The sequence below is a fragment of the Crocuta crocuta genome, unplaced genomic scaffold (genome assembly GCF_008692635.1).
Source record: "Crocuta crocuta isolate KB4526 unplaced genomic scaffold, BGI_CrCroc_1.0 scaffold44, whole genome shotgun sequence".
In the NCBI taxonomy this organism is placed as follows: domain Eukaryota; kingdom Metazoa; phylum Chordata; class Mammalia; order Carnivora; family Hyaenidae; genus Crocuta; species Crocuta crocuta.
Window position 1 is genome coordinate 5,181,597 of NW_027530179.1, and position 19,556 is coordinate 5,201,152.

At 46.3% G+C, this 19,556-nt stretch overlaps 2 protein-coding genes across 4 annotated transcripts in view; one reads left to right on the forward strand and one right to left on the reverse strand.

Annotated features, from left to right (window-relative positions):
- The window catches only part of GTPBP2 (GTP binding protein 2), a 13,148-nt gene extending 1,360 nt beyond the window's left edge, over window positions 1–11,788 (forward strand). The window contains exons 1-12 of one of the 3 annotated variants that reach the window (XM_077764889.1): window positions 7–92; window positions 1,853–1,879; window positions 2,155–2,339; window positions 2,699–2,807; window positions 2,966–3,163; window positions 3,470–3,644; window positions 3,805–4,024; window positions 4,450–4,585; window positions 4,944–5,002; window positions 5,596–5,767; window positions 6,195–6,359; window positions 6,573–8,063. In XM_077764889.1, coding sequence (XP_077621015.1) covers window positions 2,206–2,339; window positions 2,699–2,807; window positions 2,966–3,163; window positions 3,470–3,644; window positions 3,805–4,024; window positions 4,450–4,585; window positions 4,944–5,002; window positions 5,596–5,767; window positions 6,195–6,359; window positions 6,573–6,749 — 1,545 coding nt within the window. In that variant the 5' untranslated portion in view covers window positions 7–92; window positions 1,853–1,879; window positions 2,155–2,205 and the 3' untranslated portion in view covers window positions 6,750–8,063. Of the gene's footprint in view, window positions 1–6; window positions 93–1,852; window positions 1,880–2,154; window positions 2,340–2,698; window positions 2,808–2,965; window positions 3,164–3,469; window positions 3,645–3,804; window positions 4,025–4,449; window positions 4,586–4,943; window positions 5,003–5,595; window positions 5,768–6,194; window positions 6,360–6,572; window positions 8,064–11,720 lie in introns of those variants that run through there. The other 2 variants (XM_077764888.1, XM_077764887.1) reach the window with 2 other exon arrangements.
- The window catches only part of POLH (DNA polymerase eta), a 34,454-nt gene continuing 25,086 nt past the window's right edge, over window positions 10,189–19,556 (reverse strand). Inside the window, exons 7-11 of the mRNA XM_077764886.1 lie at window positions 18,492–18,611; window positions 17,613–17,736; window positions 17,002–17,067; window positions 13,922–14,091; window positions 10,189–11,935 (exon numbers count right to left, since the gene is read on the reverse strand). Of these exons, the coding sequence (XP_077621012.1) occupies window positions 11,047–11,935; window positions 13,922–14,091; window positions 17,002–17,067; window positions 17,613–17,736; window positions 18,492–18,611 (1,369 nt within the window). The 3' untranslated portion in view covers window positions 10,189–11,046. The remainder of the gene's footprint in view (window positions 11,936–13,921; window positions 14,092–17,001; window positions 17,068–17,612; window positions 17,737–18,491; window positions 18,612–19,556) is intronic.

Here is a 19,556-nt window from a genome sequence, read left to right on the forward strand (position 1 = left end):
GCAGCAGCAGCTGCGGGGGCCCAAAGGGGAAGAAGAAGAACGGAAGGAACAGAGGGGGCAAAGCCAACAACCCTCCGTACCTGCCCCCCGAGGTGAGCTCCTCCTATGAGAAGTGGCGGGGGAAAGGAAACTACTCTTTCCGGTCCCGGTACTCCAGGGAGGCGGGACGGAGGGAATAGATACCCCCTTCCGGTGTCAGAACTCGGAGGGGAGAGGAGAACCCTTCCTTCCGGTCCCAAGACCCCAGGGAAGACCTTCCCTCTGGTGTCAGACAGACCCCACGAGGAAGAGTGGGGAGGAGGATCCCTCCTGTTCTGATCCAGTAACCCCAGTTAGAGAAGTGGGGAAAGAGGATCCCACTTTCATCCCCTTGGAAAAAGCAGAGTAAAATACCCGCGCTTCATCCTTGTGATGGGAGAGAGACTTCATCCTGGGATGAGGAGGCAGAGTTTTCTAAACTTGTTCCACAGGGGACTGCTGGTGTAGAAAAGAGCAGTATGTTCCGTCCGTATCCCTGAGTACACAATATGGAAACAGACAACAGTCAGGTTTAGGTCTTCCTGCCCTTTATCCTATGAAGAAATAGGGACAACTTCCACATTCCTGCTGTGTGTGTCCCTAAGGCCAAGAGTAACAGTACTTCGTCCCTCTTAAGAAAGGAGGATCCAGGGGAAGAGCCTAAGCCAGTGGTTATCAAACTTCAGCGTGTATCAGAATCCCCTGGATTGCTGCCTCGCCCCTGGAGTTTCTGATTCAGTAGGTCAGAGGTGGGCCTGATACTCCGTATTTCTTGTAAGTTCCCAGGCCTTGCTAATGCTACCTGGTCCTGGGACCACACTTTGAGAGCCATTGGCCTAGACCATCAATCATCCTTGCACTCTTTCCTGCAGCCACCCATCCTAATTTTTCATTTTTAGCAAAATGATAAAAAAGGAAGGTCTTTGCTAATGAGGAATGATCTCCCTTATACTCCTTGAGGCAGAGATTATGGGTGAAGACCTGTGAGAGCCTAGGAGTCAGAGGGCCTCAGAGAGATGGAATGACGACAGGAAGGAAGAAAGAAAAAGAAATGGCCAGGGAGGAGCAGTGCCAAAATGCAGGACAGGGAGAACAAGCAACTCTCTCATCCTGTTGCACCCTAGAGGGGAAGGCTCAGGCAACAGGTTGCTTCTGTGGCAGGTCACCTGATAGAGGGAAGACCCAGAGGAAATTGTGTGGGTGGATTCGGGATTTCACCTCCGCCAGGCATGTGAGTCTAGTTTATTGCATTTTCTGAGTTTCTTCTCTTCATCTCAGCCCCAACTTTGGAGCCCTGCCTCTCATCTTATCTGGGCTCCTCTCTCATCAGGCTTATAGTGACCAGTACTGAGCTTACCCTTGGCCTTGGTCCAGAACCTCTTGCAGCCTCTTACTCTTGATGACATCAGCTGAGAGGGGTGGGCAGGAAGGAACTGGTGTCTCCCAGACCAGTAGCAAAGAAGGGCCTCAGCAGCCTGAACACGGAGGAGATCTAGACTTCTGGGGACAACAGTTTGAGGCCCCAGAGGAAAGGAAGGGTGATCTTGTATGTAGGAAGAATGTGCCACCAGTACTCAAAGAAAGGAGGGGCTAAGGGTTCAGTTTCTGGCTTGGATGGGTGACTCACTGTATTCCTAGAGGCCTTTCCTTCAGAGAGGTCCACTGGGGCTGAGTAGAGAGTTTGTCTGCCAATGACCTGGCAGGCACCTATCTAAGCAGGTGCCACTGAGCTTCCTGCTCTCTCAAGTTAGCTGCCTGGGCCCCAGCAGAAATCAGAGGGAAGTAGAAGTTGGGGCAGGACACTGTGTCATAACTGCTTTCTGTTTCTTTTCAGGCTGAAGATGGAAACATCGAATATAAAGTGAGTCTTAGGCTGGGTGTGTGTTTGGGGGGGAGTGATTTTTCTGAGATCCGTCCAATTTTGGGATATAGCAGTTTAGGGCTCTGATTCAGGGTAAGAGCTTTGCACCTCATTCTGCTGAGGGGGACTCACTGCTAGAGGAGGTCAGGGATGAGGGGGTTTAAGGAGGAAAGGGAGGTCCTGATCCTTGGAGTGGGACAGGTGGGAAGCATGTGGCTTTATTTAGGAGGAGCATCTCTGACCTCATTTTCTTATGATACCTCACCTGTCCTAAGCTGAAGCTGGTGAATCCATCCCAGTACCGCTTTGAGCACCTGGTGACACAGATGAAGTGGCGGCTCCAGGAGGGCCGCGGTGAGGCTGTCTACCAGATTGGGGTAGAGGACAATGGGCTGCTGGTGGGGCTGGCCGAGGAGGAGATGCGGGCATCCCTCAAGACCCTGCACCGGATGGCAGAGAAGTATGCTTCCCATTCCCCCTCGGTTCTCCTCACCTGGCTCTGGAGAAGACGCATGAATACCACTCATGTTGGGCCGAGGGGCCAAGGAGGGCCTATCCTTCTGCTGCCTTCTCTTGACAAAAGGCTGAAGTGGGGAAGGCTAGTGTTCTGGGCTCCTCCGTGATGGACCTAGGCTTTTTTGCTCCTTGCTTTAAGATTTGTTTGTTTCAAAGGATGTGGGATAGATTGGAGGGTGATAGGAAGTGAAGTAGGGTGTTTGGGAGGTGTGGGAAGGCCATTTGGCCCAGAGGGTGGACGGGTGGAAGGTAGGGGGCAGGAGAGTAAAGGTGAGGTGTGGCAGTATGGCCTTGCTGTGACAGGGTTGGGGCAGACATCACTGTTCTTCGGGAGCGAGAAGTGGATTATGATAGCGACATGCCCCGGAAGATCACCGAGGTGCTGGTACGAAAGGTCCCTGACAACCAGCAGGTGAGCACAGACCCTTTCCAATGGCAGGTTGTTCACTGGCCCGGGAACCAGGGGGTGTCCAGGTTACTCTTTGGTCCCCGGGGAGTGTCACTGCCCTTAACCGTCCGTGGAGAGATGGAAGGGATTGGAGCCCTTACCTCTGGCAAATTCATCCACAGTTCCTAGACCTCCGTGTGGCCGTCCTGGGCAATGTGGACTCAGGGAAGTCGACTCTGCTCGGAGTCCTGACCCAGGGAGAGCTGGACAATGGGCGGGGCCGGGCTCGACTCAACCTTTTCCGCCACCTGCATGAGATTCAGTCTGGCCGAACCTCCAGCATCAGCTTCGAGATCCTGGGCTTTAACAGCAAGGGAGAGGTGCATGAAATCAGCGGGACCCAGTGGGGCCAGACTCTGAGGATGGGATGGTAGTGGTGAAGGACAGAGTCCGAGGGCAGAGTGTGGAGACTTTCTGGAGTAGTGTAGAAGACGACCCTGAGGGGCACTGAGTGAGCCCTGTCTCCTTAGGAAACAAATGGGGAGTCCACTGAATTAAATCAGTCTGCTGAAATGGGGCTCAGGGTTAAGAGGCAGGGTCACCCAGCGACTGGTTTAGGTCCTGGCGACTCTTAAAGGGTTGGGGAGGCGGGCAGGGGGCACTGAGAGCCCTGGGCTCTGGGCCAGGTGGTGAATTACAGTGACTCACGGACGGCAGAAGAGATCTGTGAAAGCAGCTCCAAGATGATCACCTTCATCGACCTGGCAGGCCACCACAAGTACCTGCACACCACCATCTTTGGCCTCACCTCATACTGCCCCGACTGTGCCCTGCTCCTCGTCAGTGCTAATACTGGGATCGGTACGAGGCATTGCGGCAGGGACAGGGCTGGAGGGGGGTGCGGACTCTCCTACCCTGGGCCTCCTCAAATCCGGGAGCCGAACGAACTCTCCCTTTCCCCCTGCTCCCTCCCACGTTCTCACCCTTCTTTCCCACTGCCTGCCTTCCTTCTCTGAGGCAGCCGGCACCACAAGGGAACATCTAGGGCTAGCCCTGGCCCTGAAAGTGCCCTTCTTCATCGTGGTCAGCAAAGTGGACCTGTGCGCCAAGACCACAGTGGAGAGGACAGTACGACAGCTGGAGCGGGTCCTCAAGCAGCCTGGCTGCCACAAGGTCCCCATGCTGGTCACCTCCGAGGATGATGCTGTCACGGCTGCCCAGCAGTTTGCCCAGTCACCCAAGTAAGCCTTTCTCATGCCAGAGCCCTCATCCACAGGGAAGGCTGTCATGGGGCCCCAGAGCGTGGTGTCCCACCCCAGGTCCAGACCAGTTCTGTCTCAGTTCTGTGGTTTTTCTGGTTGGGGTTGTGGGGACGGAGAGGTCATGTGTGGTAGCCAGCCTAGAGCCTTGCTAGTGCCTGGGACTCAGGAGACAAAGTGCCAGGCATTCGCTGTCTCGCTTGGTCCCTGGGATAAGCCTCATGAGCCACACTCCTTGGCTGGCTCACAGAGAGAGGACTCAGCTCCTGAGAAGGTTAGCAGATAGGAGAGAGGTGCCCCTGCCCCCCACCCCCGCCCCAGAAGCTCACCTTTGCATGCATGGAGCTCTGCCCTCTGCTTCCTGTTACAAGTTTCCTTATCTGTCCATTCGGTGCCTTCCCCTACAGTGTCACTCCTATCTTCACGCTCTCCAGCGTGTCTGGGGAGAGCCTGGACCTGCTCAAAGTCTTTCTGAATATCTTGCCACCACTTACCAACAGCAAGGAGCAGGAGGAGCTCATGCAGCAGCTGACGGAGTTTCAGGTCATTGGCCACCCAGCAGGCCTGAGCTGGGGCACTGGGAGGGACTAGTTCTCATTTTTTTTTTTGGATCTTTTTTTATTNTATTTTTTTTGAGAGAGAGCATGCATGTGAGCTGGGGAGGGGCCGAGGGCGTGGGGGAGGACAGAGGATGTGAAGTGGGTTTTGTGCTGACAGCAGAGACCATGATGTGGGGCTCGAACTCATGAACAGTGAAATCATGACCCAAGCCGGAAGTCAGACGCCCAACTGACCAGAGCCACCCAGGCGCCCCTGGGAGGGACTATTTCTGACTGAGCCCTGAGCCTGTTTTGAGCGTTTGGACTTGGCCGGCTGTTGACAGCATTTTCTTTGGTTTCAGGTGGATGAAATCTACACAGTACCAGAGGTGGGGACCGTTGTCGGAGGGACGCTTTCCAGGTGAATGGCTTGGTTTTCTTGCTGCCTACCCCATTTAGCCCTCACACACCCATATACTTGATCATGGCCTTGAGGACCCTGGAGTTGAACAGAGCCTGTCTAAACGATGTGCTTGTTTCTGGATCAGGCTGTCACAATGACAAGAGCTAGAGAAAGCTAGTCTTTTGGCTCAAGAAGCAGTATTGCTGCTAACTGGCCATCTCCCAGCCCCTGAGGGAGAAATGTGGGCCTTGAGCCCCAGATGATTTCAGCTGACTTCATTTTCTTGTAGGGAATTATAAGATCCCTTATGACTCTTTTCAGAGCAGGGGGTGAAACCCAAGGGGAGAGCTTGCTCTTTCAGGGACCGGGTATTCAGTGTCCAAGCAGCAGGTACCTCTCTAGTCATCACTACTGGTCTTTCCAGGTATTAGCCTTTGGAGTCTGAACCTTGAACTGGGGGCTCTCCCCTGCCTCCATGCCAGAGGTTAGGGTTTTTTCCCCCAACCTGAGGGAGTCAGCTTTAGAAGGGAATGAATGTTCTGGGTGACCGTCCCAGAGAAGCAGGTAGGGGGCCTTGGCTGATGCTGTGCTACCTGCTCTCCGCGCTACAGTGGGATTTGCCGTGAGGGGGACCAGCTGGTGGTGGGCCCCACGGACGATGGCAGCTTCCTGGAGCTGAGAGTATGCAGCATCCAGCGCAACCGCTCTGCCTGTCGTGTGCTGCGAGCTGGCCAGGCTGCTACGTTGGCCCTCGGGGACTTTGACCGTGCCCTTCTTCGCAAGGTGAGGTGGGAGGATGGGTTGGAGAGGGAACACAGAGAAGCGCCTGGGACACTGGCTGCTTGAATGAGAAGCACCTAAGATGCTTCAGAGGAACTCAAAGGAAACAGTCTAACCCCCTGTGTAAGCTGGTTACACAGACTGTGTGAAAAAGGCTTAGAATACTCAGAATACTTCAGTATGGATCATTGTCGTGCAACCTGAATATCCAGGACCTTAAAAATACTACACGTTAGAAGAAGGATTAGAGGACGCGGGAGGGATAAGGAAGGGTTTTAAGTGGCGAGTTTTGAATATTGTCTGCTGAGGTCTTTGTGTTCAAAGTCCTAGAGGAAGAGGAAATTCAGGAGCTGGAAAGGGGGTGAGGGTGGTGCGGGAGGGAGAGACTAATGCAAGGTCTGCCCTTGGTGTGGGGGCTGTGCCTCCCCAGGGCATGGTGATGGTGAGCCCCGAGATGAATCCCACCATCTGCTCAGTGTTCGAGGCGGAGATAGTGCTACTGTTCCATGCCACCACGTTCCGGCGAGGCTTCCAGGTGACCGTACACGTGGGCAACGTACGGCAGACGGCAGTGGTGGAAAAGATCCATGCCAAGGTGAGAGGGCCCCAGCCACGCTGTTTTTCCAGGGAAAAGTCAGAATTCTGCGTGGCCCCAGACTCCTAGAGAACTCCCTGATCCCGTAAAGGGGACCAAGCCCCTCTCTGGGTGGGTGGAAGCCTGATAGGCCCCTGCGGGTGGAGTGCCAAGGCTGGTAGAGAGTGGGATGGGCAGTACTGTCCAGGACCAGTGACGGCGTGTCTGCTGCAGGACAAGCTGCGGACAGGGGAGAAGGCAGTGGTACGTTTCCGCTTCCTGAAACACCCCGAGTACCTGAAGGTGGGCGCCAAGCTGCTGTTCCGGGAGGGTGTCACCAAGGGCATCGGCCATGTCACTGATGTGCAAGCCATTGCAGCAGGAGAGGCCCAGGCCAACATGGGCTTCTGAACTCCTCCAGGCAGGCACAGCTCTATTGCTGTCCCTACAATATATAAGGTGACTTCTGGCCATGCTGCCCCCGTTGGCGGCTCTGTGTGTTACTAGGCTAGGGAGAGACCGGTGCTCTCTGCCCCTTGCTCCCTGCCACCTTTCTGGAGAGGTGCCAAGCTTGTGGCCAGGGAGGGGCAGTCCTGAGGTTGTCAAGAAGACAGGAGCATTCAGGGCAGTGCATAGCAGCTTTGCGTCCACCTGGTTGGCTCATCAACCCGGGAAACTCCATGGCCTGTCTACTGGAGGGAGCTGACCGCCGCCACCTTGACCCTACTGTCTGGACTGGGCATGATTTCGCCAGTGTGGTTCCTGCACTTCAGGAATTGTCACAACTGGGGGTGGACTTCGAAATCACTCCTTTTTCTATACCTCTTCTCAAGGCCATGTAAGTTGCCCATCTCTACTTGACTGTGGACAAAAGACGGCTGCTCCCGGCCATCTGGTGGTGGCCCAGGGTCTGAAGAAATGGCACAGGGACAGTGCTCCCCACCTTGTGCTGAGACATGAGGTCTGTTCCTCAGCTTTGTCTCCCTTCCCTTCACTCAAGGGCCATTCTCCATTTTTCTGCTCATAGGCCCCACAGGTGCTATTTGTTGTGCTGGCCCAGGCGTGGGGCTGCCGAGCGGAGGCTTGGCATACCGAAGGTCAGCTGCATGTCAATCAGTCTTGTCCCCTCCTCTGCAGTGATTTGTTGGTTTTAGTGCTGGATCAAACAGTGTTTTACTTTCCCAGACTAGTGACTGGGGACCTGACCCACAGCTCCCCATCCTGCCATCCTTTACCCCCTCCACCCTTCCTGCTCCCACGTTAAGTCCTCCCTCTGTTGCAGGGAACCTGGAGGAAAGGGAAAGATGTTGCCATATTTCCTACACTTTAGGGCATGGACTCTCTCCTTTCCCTTTGTTAATGTCCTGGGTTCCCCGGACTCAGGGATTTGTTGGTTCAGGTTTCTCTGCGTATATATAAATATAAATATATACATACATATATATATTTAAATACACACATATATATTGTACAGAATAAAAATGTTTTATTGAACACACTGTGCTTATGCTTAAGATACAGGCTCAGCTACCAGAGCTAGATTCCTCTTCAGGATTAGAGACAAGTGAAACCCTAGCACCGCTGAACCCTGGATGGAGCAAAGAGCCCATCTGGTATCCTTCCCCGTTCTCCCTTTCCTGTCCCTCCCCTGCCCTCAGCGTTCCAGTATTGTGACCTGGGTATGCTGGCTTATTTGCATAGCTCTTGAGCAAGCAGACTAGAAAGCGAAACTGCCGAAACTGCCGCCTTTTCAGTGGAGACTCAGCCTGCACCTGAGGAGTTGGCCACTTGGCTATGGTCTCCGCACTGGGGAGCCCGCTTCTGTGCCAGGTCAGAGATTTGGAGATTAGCACGCAAGCTACTTACTGAAGCATGGAACTTAACAGTCACGGTCATCTGGCCCTCACGCTTTCCCTCACAGTGCAGAAGAGCTCGAAGTGAGGTTTACGTAGCCTAAAGTGGCTTCTTGGAACCACCTGGCCACACCTTAGTCCTTTCTTCCTGTTTCTGTGTTCAGAGTACCTGACAGTCATGTTTTATGGGACTGCGTTTTGAGCAGTGATCCTTGCAAAAGAAATTTAATGATATACATGGCCCAATGTCCAGTGAGGCATTCTGTCTCCAGGATATTAAAGTAATAGCTTCCCTAACTATTCAAGCTCTGCTGCTTTTAAAAATCCCACTGGCTTACCTGGCTACTATAAGAAGCCCGTGGTTAAAGAACTTCCTCCTGTATCGGAGACGAAGAGCGGTTTATTTCCCTCTGTACAGTTGCTGAGAAACAGCTCTGAGAAAAGGTTGTATTCAGCAAAAAGGTAACAGAGCTTTCACCCAACACTGACTTTTATCTGTCCGTCTGCTGGCACCTCCACAGGCTTATTGCCACTATGCTGGGGCAGGGTTGGCGTCTCCAAGAAAATAGAAGGTGCGCTGCCGGTATCGTTACTGGTTACTCACTACCCCCACCTGTCCTGGCCTCTCAGAAGTCCAGTGAAACTAATGTTTCAACTCACAATTTCTCTTTCCAATCAAAGTGTTAAAAATTTGTTCCATTTGATGTGTACAGTACCCAAAGGAGACTGTTGCTTCATTTTAGGCTTTAAAAAAAAAGGCCCTTTTCACCAGATTAAGAAAGGAAATTTTAGAAAATGATCTCAGTACTTAATGCGACATCTTCAGGAACTACTGAGCTCTACCTTGCTACAAAAATGGAATGTTTAGGAGGATAAAAAGATGTATAAGGCAGCCCATCACTGCCATCAGTAGAATGTACATTTTTACTGTTCCAGTTCTAGTAATCATCTAAAACTGTTTACTACATATGTTTCATCCAGTGAATATCAAGCACCTCTTATGTGCAAGAGTTCTTGCCTTCAGGAAACTATAAATCTAGTAGAGAAAGGGCCATGGTACACTGCATTCAACTAGCTCAAAAGAGGAAAATAGTTTTGAAGAAATAGTTTCCTGCTAGACTCAGTGGTTTTCAAATGCTCCCCGCTTTCTTCACACTAAATACAGACCCCTAATTTATAAATAAGCTTTAAAAGCAGTTGGTTTGTGTGTAAGTATGAGAGGTGGAATGTGTATGGCATTCTTCCTACCCACTCCCCCCCCACCCCCCAGTTCAGTTCATCTTCGGTTGGGTTCTCTGTGTAACTCAAGGTTTCCCATATCAAAAAAGCTGACTTCCCACATATAAGAACAGAGATTAAGAGTATGGTATGATAAGGGGCCCTGGGTGGCCCAGTAGGCTGAGCGTCTGACTCTTGATTTTGGTCATGATACCAGGGTTGTGGGACTGAGCCTGCGGCCTGCTTTAGATACTCTCTCTCCTTCTGTCCCTCCCACCTCCACTTGCTCTCTCTCTAAAAAAAAAAAAAAAGAATATAGAACTATTGACATAGACAAGTGCAGAAAGCTATGCTAAACCCTAAGCTAAATATTCAAACATCAGAAGGAAAGAGATGAACATGCCATTGACCCTGAAAGCCAAGCACTACCTCTTACATTTGTAGTTAAGGGTTTAAGGAAAGGTCATTGCCCTCTACAAAACTGCCTTGCCATTGGCATCTTATGGATCAGTATTCCTCAAACACCCTGGAGAATCTGGGTCAGTATCGGTGAGGCTGAGGCTGAGACAATTCCTGAGAAGTTCCCATCAGAGGCGGCTGCTGCTGCTGCTGCTCTTCAAAATCACACTCAGACCAGCAAGATTATCTTTTTCTTTCTTCTTTCTTTTCTTTTCTTTTCTTTCTTTCTTTCTTTCTTTCTTTCTTTCTTTCTTTCTTTCTTTCTTCTTTCTTTCTTTCTTTCTCTTTCTTTCTTTTTTTCTTTCTTTCTTTCTTTTCTTTCCTTCCTTCCTTTCTTTTTTTTTAAGATTTTAGTTTTAAGTAATCTCTATACCCAACATGGGGCTTGAACTCACAACCCTGAGATCAAGAATCGCATGCTGTACCTACTGAACCAGCCAGGTCCCCTGACTAGCAAGATTCTAGAGAGGATCTAGTTCTGATCATGACTTACCCAATCTAAACAGAGTTCCTGAACTAGTCCATGAACAATCTCATTCTATATTAGACCAAACATAAGAGGTAGAAGGGCCAGTGGCTAAAATTGTGGCCATAGTAGGGTTACTTGTATGAAATTCAGTTTTTATTGAGCAGCTTCTGTGTACACAGCCCTGTCCTAAACTAGTTATCAACTTAGGGTTTCAGGTCTTCACCTCATGTTCTCAAACCTCACATTTTGGCCAAAGCATTATCTGAACTGCCCCTGTTGCAGAGCTGGAGGAAAAATCTTTTTAAAGCATTTTTTCTCAGTTTCTTTTCTGTGCCATCTTTAAGCACATTGTCCTTGATCTCCAATAATCAGTAAGGTTATGTCAGTTTTACAGATGAGGAAAAGTGAGGAAAGTGCCTCTCTTGGGCTTCAGGGCCCACACGTTTTTACTCCGACACTGCATCCCTATAATGACTAAAAACTCCAAGCAGTTGTATCTCTGCAAGAAGTCAGTTTTTACATCTCTGTCAGCAACAGAATTAGAATCCAATTAGAATCTGTGCCCCTGAAGAGATGGGAGCCTTAACTCAGCATCTAATGATTATTTTTCTTACATAAAAGTAACAGGTTTCCTTGAGAGGTAAACACATTTCCATCTCCTAGTTTACAGGTAAAATATTAAAACCCCGCAGCAAGCCTGAGGGCAGCACTAGTGTGCTAATGGCTTGAAAAATGATTCCAAGGTCTGCATGCCCTCAGGCCTAGGGCGTTTATTACTGGAGGCTGACGGACTCTTGGGATTTCTTTTGCTTTGAGGAGAACTGGCAGGAACAACCTGTGAGTTTGAGGACTGGGGCTGCATAAAGGATTTCTGTAACTCCAATGCAAAATGATAGTCCTCATGTTCTGGCATCTCCCATACAGACACCAGAGAGCCACACTTCTCACAGGGCACCTCGTCCTCAGCTGCCACAAGACTTGGGGTAGTAGGCTTTGGAGCCACTTCCGGAGCAGAGCTGGAAGTTAAAGCAGCAAGGCTGCTTGGGCCGTTCTGGGCCGAATCCATCCCTGCAGTTGTTTCAGAGGCTCCTACCTTCAGTACTGCCGGACAGAAGGGGGTGCCTTCTGGATCCTCTGCTGGAAAAGAGTTTGTTAACTTTTTAGGGCTGGACTGTGGACTTTGTGGAGGGAAGAGAATCGAAAGATTATTAAGCGGTTTCTGCTTCAGAAGTAGACCCTTCTGCTCATAGAAGGGCTCCATTCCTGTAGCCTGACTGGTTTGGAAAGGTAACGAGGGCTTGGATGGTGAATTGCTCGTGGCGGCCTGGGTAGTGGCAGCAAGAGATGACACTGAAGCTTCTTTGACTTTCTGCTTTTCTGCAGCTTTTTGGAAGAATGATTCCAGAGAAGTGGTTGCTTTCTTAGCAGCTGTCACTGCCGGGCCACATCCCTGGGTCTTAGCTTCTGAACTGGTAGCCAGCACCTTTGGCAGAGAACTTGGGTCGCTGCTCAAGAAGGCGGTGATGTCTGTGCAAGGTGAAGGGGCAGAGGCAGAGAATTTGGTCGCACAGAGGAAAACCATTGTGAGGGGAGGGGACCTGTACAGAAAGTAAAGGAACAAGATTAGCGCCAGGTCACGGATTCAGTTTGTAAATGACTGGGATTAGGGTTCTAGGGTTTATGGTTCTTAAATTTTAGGGTATCAGATTACTCATTCAGTAGACCTGGGATAGGCAGAGAATGCACCCTCTGAACAAAGTTCCTAGGTGATGCGGATATTGCTGGCCTAGGACCGCATCTTGAGAACTGCTGACTTGGTGAACACCTAACCACGTCAGACATATAGAAACTGGGTCCCCTGACTGCTAGGTGTTCATAAGGTAACACATTTAAGAACAGCTGTAATTCAGGGTTGAGGCGAGAAATTTTATTCAGGGCAGCAAAAAAGCTTTAGAACATTTAGACTGGGAAGTCTCTTGACAAACTCCTCTTAGCCATTCTACCCACTCTGTTTTTGTTTTTGTTTTTTTCTAAATTTTTTCCCAATGTTTTATTTCTGAGAGAGAGAGAGAGAGACAACGTGAGCAGGGGAGGGCCAGAGAGAGAGGGAGACACAAAATCGGAAGCAGGCTCCAGGCTCTGAGCTAGCTGTCATCACAGAGCCCGACGCGGGACTGGAACTCATGAACCATGAGATCATGACCTGAGCCGAAGTGGGATGCTTAACCAATTGAGCCACCCAGGCGCCCCTACCCATTCTGTTTTTAAAGAAGACAGCACCTCACCCTACTTCTGACAGACTTTTAACTCTGACTTCTAAAGCATGAAATCCCACAACTGGAATTACCTATCCTAGTCTCAGAGACATTTCAAGAAATTCCTGTCACAATGTTACTCATTTTGTCCAATGACTCAAATACATTTTCACATCAGTTGAATTTCAAAAGATAAAACATGCTTTCGTAGCCAGATCAGTCCCTCGATGAGGTAAAGAGTAAATGCTGTTTTAAAATTATCATGGCGGTACATCACTATCCTCTGGTTTCACGTTTTGGATGGTCTTATAATCAGATCATTTTGATGTTTCCCTGTCCATAGGTTTCACACTCCTGGTATTGGTCAGAGTCTGTTAATTTATACGATTTCATATGAACATAGTATCATAATTTATCATTTGGTTCAGTGAACCTGTTCAGTATTTGAAAATAAATATATACCGGGAAGTAAAAGTTAAATAAATTATTCCAAATAGAGAACAAAGATCCCAGCCTAGAGACTCCATCGTATTGTGGGTCTGCACATACAGCGGTAGTGCTCACATGGTTAGATAAGCAATAACATAGGTGTTCAATGAAACCTTTCTTTTCTTTCCTTTATTATTTTTTATAATCTCTAGTATAGATCTATAAGTAAACAACCAATTTATGTTTCTCGCAGAATTATATTTCCATTGTGAATTAGGAATACTTTTTTTCCCAAAAGAAAAAAAAGGGAATACTTTTTTCAGTGTAACAGGCTACGTTAAATAACTAGAGGATCCCAATACTGAGAATCATTAATATCCGAACAATTAATGAACACGTTCTAATCATATATTTGGTTATTTTTTGTGACCAAATGAAGTGAAATTTAATATGACATTTGGTTTTATACCAGTGGGGCTTGTAACTAACTGAGTTGGGATGTTAGATTGAGATTATCAACGAATATAGGTCGCTTGCATTGTCAAGGAAGATGCTTTTAAGACAGAGCCGTCAAATATGGAAATTCCCAAGTTCAAGATCCTTGAAATTTGAGTTTCTATACTCCCACGTGCCATTGGTTGTTCTGCCTGACTGCAACAAAGGTGGAGACAGGACTGGTTTACTGTGCTTCTGGAACCCACCCCTAAGAACTGAAATGCACCAAAGAGGCTGTAGCCGAGCTGCCTTTTTTCCTGGTGTGCTGCGTTCTGCCATTCTTCTCTGTGATAGGTCCCACTAGCCAGCGCCACCAAGACCCTACCCCAGCTGGAAAGCCCACTCATTTTAGAGAAAGACAGGGTACAATTGTCTTCTGAGAAGACAAGCTGCAATTAAACTCACCAGCCAGTTTGGATTACTGAAGTGTTACAGTTCCTAATGACAGCAAATGCATCACGGCTCATCTTGTGAGCATCGTAGTGGGTAAGGGCACAGCAGCGGCGTAGGCTGCTGAGACGTGTGTCTCCTTGTACACGAATGCTCACAGCCAACTGCGTGGCCACCCTGTCGTTCTGTGGGTATAAAAGGATTGAGACCAGAAAGTTACTGTGAGCATCTGGGCTCTATATATTGAATTGTTTTGAGAGGAAATTAAAAGAACCAGGGTGCCAGAGTGGTTTGGAAATAGTCCTGTTTAATTTTAAAAATATTTTATGCTGTTTCTTAGTATAAGAAGTAATTGGAGCAGAAAGAACTGAATGATGAAATACTAGAATATCTAGGATATTTTGACAGGTGATAGGAACAGGACAAAATAATTGAAAATGGGGAGATGGTGGTAAGAAGAAATACCCCTCAGGCAAACAAGCCAACAGCAGCAACTATTTTGTTGGTAAAAATATATTTTGTATTTTTGTACATTTTGTAAATACAGTTCATAAGAATTTATCTTCAGAGAATAGAAATAGGCAGTTGACTAAAACCATACAACTATGAACTAAATGCCTACTATGTATCAGCTACTGTATAAAGACATAGGAGAGAACAAAATAAAGTCCAGGCCCTCTTAGATCTTAACTTGTAGCAGGAGCTACAGAAAATAAACAAGTAGGTGTGTAATAGAAATAAGAAATTTCTGGGTTTTTTTAAGTTCATTTATTTTGAGAGAGAGACAGAGCAAGCACAAGTGGGAGAGGGGCAGAGAGAGAGGGAAAGAGCAAGACTCCTGAGCAGACTCTGCACTGTCAACACGGAGCCTGACGTGGGGCTCGAACTCACAAACTGTGTGATCATGACCTGAGCTGAAACCAAGACTTGGATGCCTAACCGAATGAGCCACCCAAGCGCCCCTCTATTTTTAAAAGCAGCATAAGGAAGAGAGTGATGAAGGCTGCTGATGTGATGGGGTAGTTGGAAGGGCCTCTTGAAGAAGGTGACCTTTGGGACTTTAATAAACTGAGGGAGGAAATTTTAAGAATATATGAAGAAAGAGTCTCTAGGCTGAAGGAATGGCAAGGACAAAACTGCCAAGGTGGGAGCTTGGTGTGTTAAATAAAAGGGGAGGCTACTGGTGGGGTGGAGGCTACAGCAGAGAGGGAAAGGGGAAAGGACAGAAAAATAGGGACCAAATCATTTTGGTCACGACAGAATAAAAGAAATCTACACATGACTTAAGTATGAAGGGAAGCCACTAGAATACTTTAAATAGTGAAGTGACAAGGATCTTCTATGTCCAGAATTACTTTGGGCATAAAATCCTTTTAAGCTTAGAGATTTTCAGGGATCCCTACTGTGTTGCCTGAAGGCTTTTAAAGCCTAATGAAGCTTTGTAAAGAGAAATGAGAATGGAGCGACACCTAGTGGGCAAAGGCAAATAGGCCCAAAACACAACCGGGATTGCCCACCGAAGAAGAAACATTCACCACCACAAGGGGCAACCGGGTAGTTTTGGATGATTTCTGACAGTATACAGTTGACCTGTAGGACTCCTAGATGCTGAAACACGGGAGAACACACCGAACAATACCATCAGGAAAGTGAAAAAACCCACAGAATGGGAGAAAGTATTTTCGCAAATTAAATATCTGACAAGGGACTTAATACCCAGAATATACAGAGAATTCTTAAAACTCAATAATGAAGAGACAAATAAACCATTTCAAAAATGGGCAAAGGGTCTCCACAGCTTTCTCCAAAGAAGATAAGAAAATGGCCAATAAGCACCCGAAAACCACAATGAGATACCACTTCACACCCACTAGTATGGCTAAAATAAGACCATAACAAAGATACAGTGAAATTAAAACCTTTTCACACTGCTAGGAGTGTACTGTAGTGTAGCAACACTCTAGTAGTTCCTCAAAATACTAAACATAGTTACCATGTGAGCCAGCAATTCTAACTCTAGGCATATACCCAAGAGAAAGGAAACATCAGTCTCCATAAAAATCTATACATGCATGTTCATAACCAAAAAGTAGAAACTCAAATATTCACTCACTGATGAATGGATAAGCAAAATATACCCATTAATAGAATATTATTCATTCATAAAAGGGAAAAAGATACTGATATAAGTTATGAGTGAACCTTGAAAATGTGTTAACCAAAAGATTTCAAGCCAATCAAAAGGCCATGTATTGCATTATTCCACTTACATAAAAATTTCTGAAGACAAAGCACAACCGTAGTTCCCTAGGGCTGAGTAACTGCTAACGGGTGAAGATTTCTGAGTGATGAAATGTTCTCAAATTGATTGTGGAATAGTTGGACAACTCTGGAATATACCAAAACTACTGAGCTGTGTGCTGTAAATGGGTGAAATTTATGGTATATAAAATATCTATCAATAAAACTAAAAGAGAGGATAAAGAAACTAATCATCAGATGTCAAATCTTTGATTTCGTACTGTCTCTAAAACTGTCAGTACTTCTGTGTCACATGACTGTATTTAAGTTCCAAAATTTACAGTCTAATCCCTGAATGTACTATTTAATGGCTCTGTACTCTGATGAAGATCCACTGTATAGTCAGGATTGTAGAAGGGGTTAAATAAAGAATATATAAAGGAGTAGAGCCAAATAGTAATGAGAGAGATGGGGTAGTCAGGTCTTACGTTGAGTTTGATGAAAGAAGATAAAAGTTTTTTTTTTGTTTTTTTTTTTTTTTTTTTTTTTTTTTTTTGAGAGAGAGAGCAGGAGCAGGGCAGGATCAGAGAGAGGAGACACAGAATCCCAAGCAGGCTCTGGGCTCTGAGCCATCAGTACAGAGCCCAACACAGGGCCTGAATTCACGAACTGTGAGATCATGACCTAAGTCAAAGTCGGACCCTTAACCGACTGAGCCACCCAGGTACCCCAAAAGATTTCTTAAAATTTCCTAGTCTGCCATCTTTTTGTATCTTTGTTTCTACTCCTTAAGATAAAAGCAACAGCTGGTATTTAAATCCCAAAGCTCACCCCAAGAATAAAGAAAATCTTACATCATTTCGGTCCTTGGTTAGCCTCTCCTCTAGTTCTTGGGCTAATTGCAAAAGCCACCACTGTACCTAAAAAAAGTGTTGAGACTTTAATCTTTCATTTAAAAATTCTAGGTTTATTATAGTACTAGATGGAGGATTTGTTCTGTTCTCCCACAAATGTTAAGTGTGCAATAAAGTCCCCTATAACCAAGGGATCACCAGATCATAGAAATCTTCAGTACTCTGACCTGCCCTAGCTCAAGACTTTCGTCTTATTTTCTTGCTGGAATGCCATCAGGTGAGCTTCAGGCATGTTCCAGCTTTGAGAAAAAAGAAAACACACAAGCTAGAGGCATAATATCCCAGGACTTCCAAGTTGTCACCTACCAAAAAAATGAGTAATTCCATTTCAAACTTCAGTCAGTTCCATTTTATTTCTTTTTGGATAGAAAAAATAAATCATGGAAAAAATAATAATAAATCAAGTTCACTCCATTTTCAACACAAAAAAAAGAACTTCATACTTTACCACAGAATAGTCCCAACTAACTTACTAAACTTTCTGCAGTTACCAAAACCTACCCACTAAGCCCCTTAAAAGAGGCAATGTTCTGTCAAGAATGCCTGCCTACCTGTTCCCGAGTAGCCAGAGCCGTCTTTCCTGGGAAGTTCTTGCCGCAGCCAACGGTTTTAGGTATTTTCCTGGGTCTAACTGGATCATGTTCAATTCCACGACACATGGAGTATAGCCAAGATCTAATAAAAGCAGCAAAAAAAGTTTAAGGTGAAAGCGAATTATTATTCTTGTTAAAATATCTACATTGCACTACCTTGCTGTCCCCTTCATGGAAATGGAAAAATTTGTCCAAAATTAAGTATTACCTCACCTCGGACAAAATTCCTGCCCTTCCCAGTGAATGCTAGCGGAATATATTGCCAAGGAGAGAGATACTGGTTGTGTGTTTTAAAGCCAGCTCATCATTTGTATTTTTGGAAAAGTGCTGAGCAAGCCACTGATTCATATCCCCAAGTTTCTTGGTATAAGTCTAAATACAAAGATTTTAAGGGAGGGGTGCCTGGGTGGCTCAGGTGGTTAAGCACCTGACTTCAGCTTAGGCTGTGATCCCAGTTTGTGGGGTTGAGCCCCACATTGGGCTCGCTGCTATCAGCACAGAGCTGCTTCAGATCCTCTGTCTCCCTCTCTTTCTGCCCCTCCTCCTCTACCTCAAAATAAATAAACATTTAAAAAAAAAGATTTTAAAGAATTATCAGCATTTCAGCACACAGCAATGCTCTAAATATCCAAGCCTGTCAACCTACTTAGATAAATGAAAAACTACTCTAGACTGACAGGCCACAGTGACCTAATATTTCAAAGCAAAAGGGCCAAAGAAATTACCCCGAGGAACAAATGTTAAAGATAGGTCTAAATTTTACTGGATGCCTTTGTCTACATTTGACTTTAGTATCTCCATAAAGGTTATGATTGAAAAGCATTAGGCATCACTTACCCATTCTTCTCCCCAAAATGACTCTGGAGCTGAGATTCAGTGAACTGGGTCAGTTCACCCATGTATTCCACCCCCAGGATTGCAATGACAGAAGCCCCTAGCTTTCCTCCAAGATTACGACTAACAAAAAAGACAAAAAATTTATAGGTCACATCATAAATATCTGGTTATCAGCAGACATAAGAAATTTTGCTTGTGTAAATAGCTCTCCATAGGGTTCAGGGACAATGGCAGCACGTGTTGCTCCTGTAAACTATTAATTTCCTAGTATAAGACTAGATGATTCCAGAAATTCAAATACCCTGGGACTTAGGACCTGTGAAGATTAAGAATAGCATAAACAAAAGGTTCAAAGTCATGGATTAGTTACCAAAGTCAACTGTATAAAAAGCTTTCAGTTGTAAGGATCTACTGTCCCATTTAGGGATTAAAATTTCCAACCCCCAAACAAATCCTTTCACGACTAAAACCTTTTTATATTTAAGAATATAATAAAAATCCTTAAGCTTTGCCTCTAAGGCTTCCTATAAATCTGTCTGTCCTCCATCTACCTTTTCGGTCCTATTTCTATCACTTATCTTCTTCAGTATGGTCCACGTAAATGAGTTTATGTCTCAGCTCACTGAAAATACCTTATACTTTCCCCCCTCTTTCTGTTCAAAACATTATCAAAATCAGAATTGCTCTTCAATTACCATCTGACAAAACAAAATCTCATGCAGTTTTCATAAATGCTCCTCAGATTTCTCTTCTCTGAACTCTGGTAACTACCTGCACAACTCATTTAGCAAATACTCATGTAGTCTTGATAGCACTTTCACGGTTCCTTTGAACTGTGTGACATTTTGTCCCTTCAACAATATTATAAGCCCTTATCAAGGACACACAATTGGTATGCACAGTCTAGTTATTCATTTTACTTGGCTTTTTCTCTCATACCTACTTTGGGAGCAATTCAGTAGCCCTGAACACCACGGGATGATATTAGAAGGAAAAAAAGAAGTAAAATTCCTATTGTTTTTGTTATTTAGTAACAAATTTGAATAAAAACGCTAGAAGGAAGTT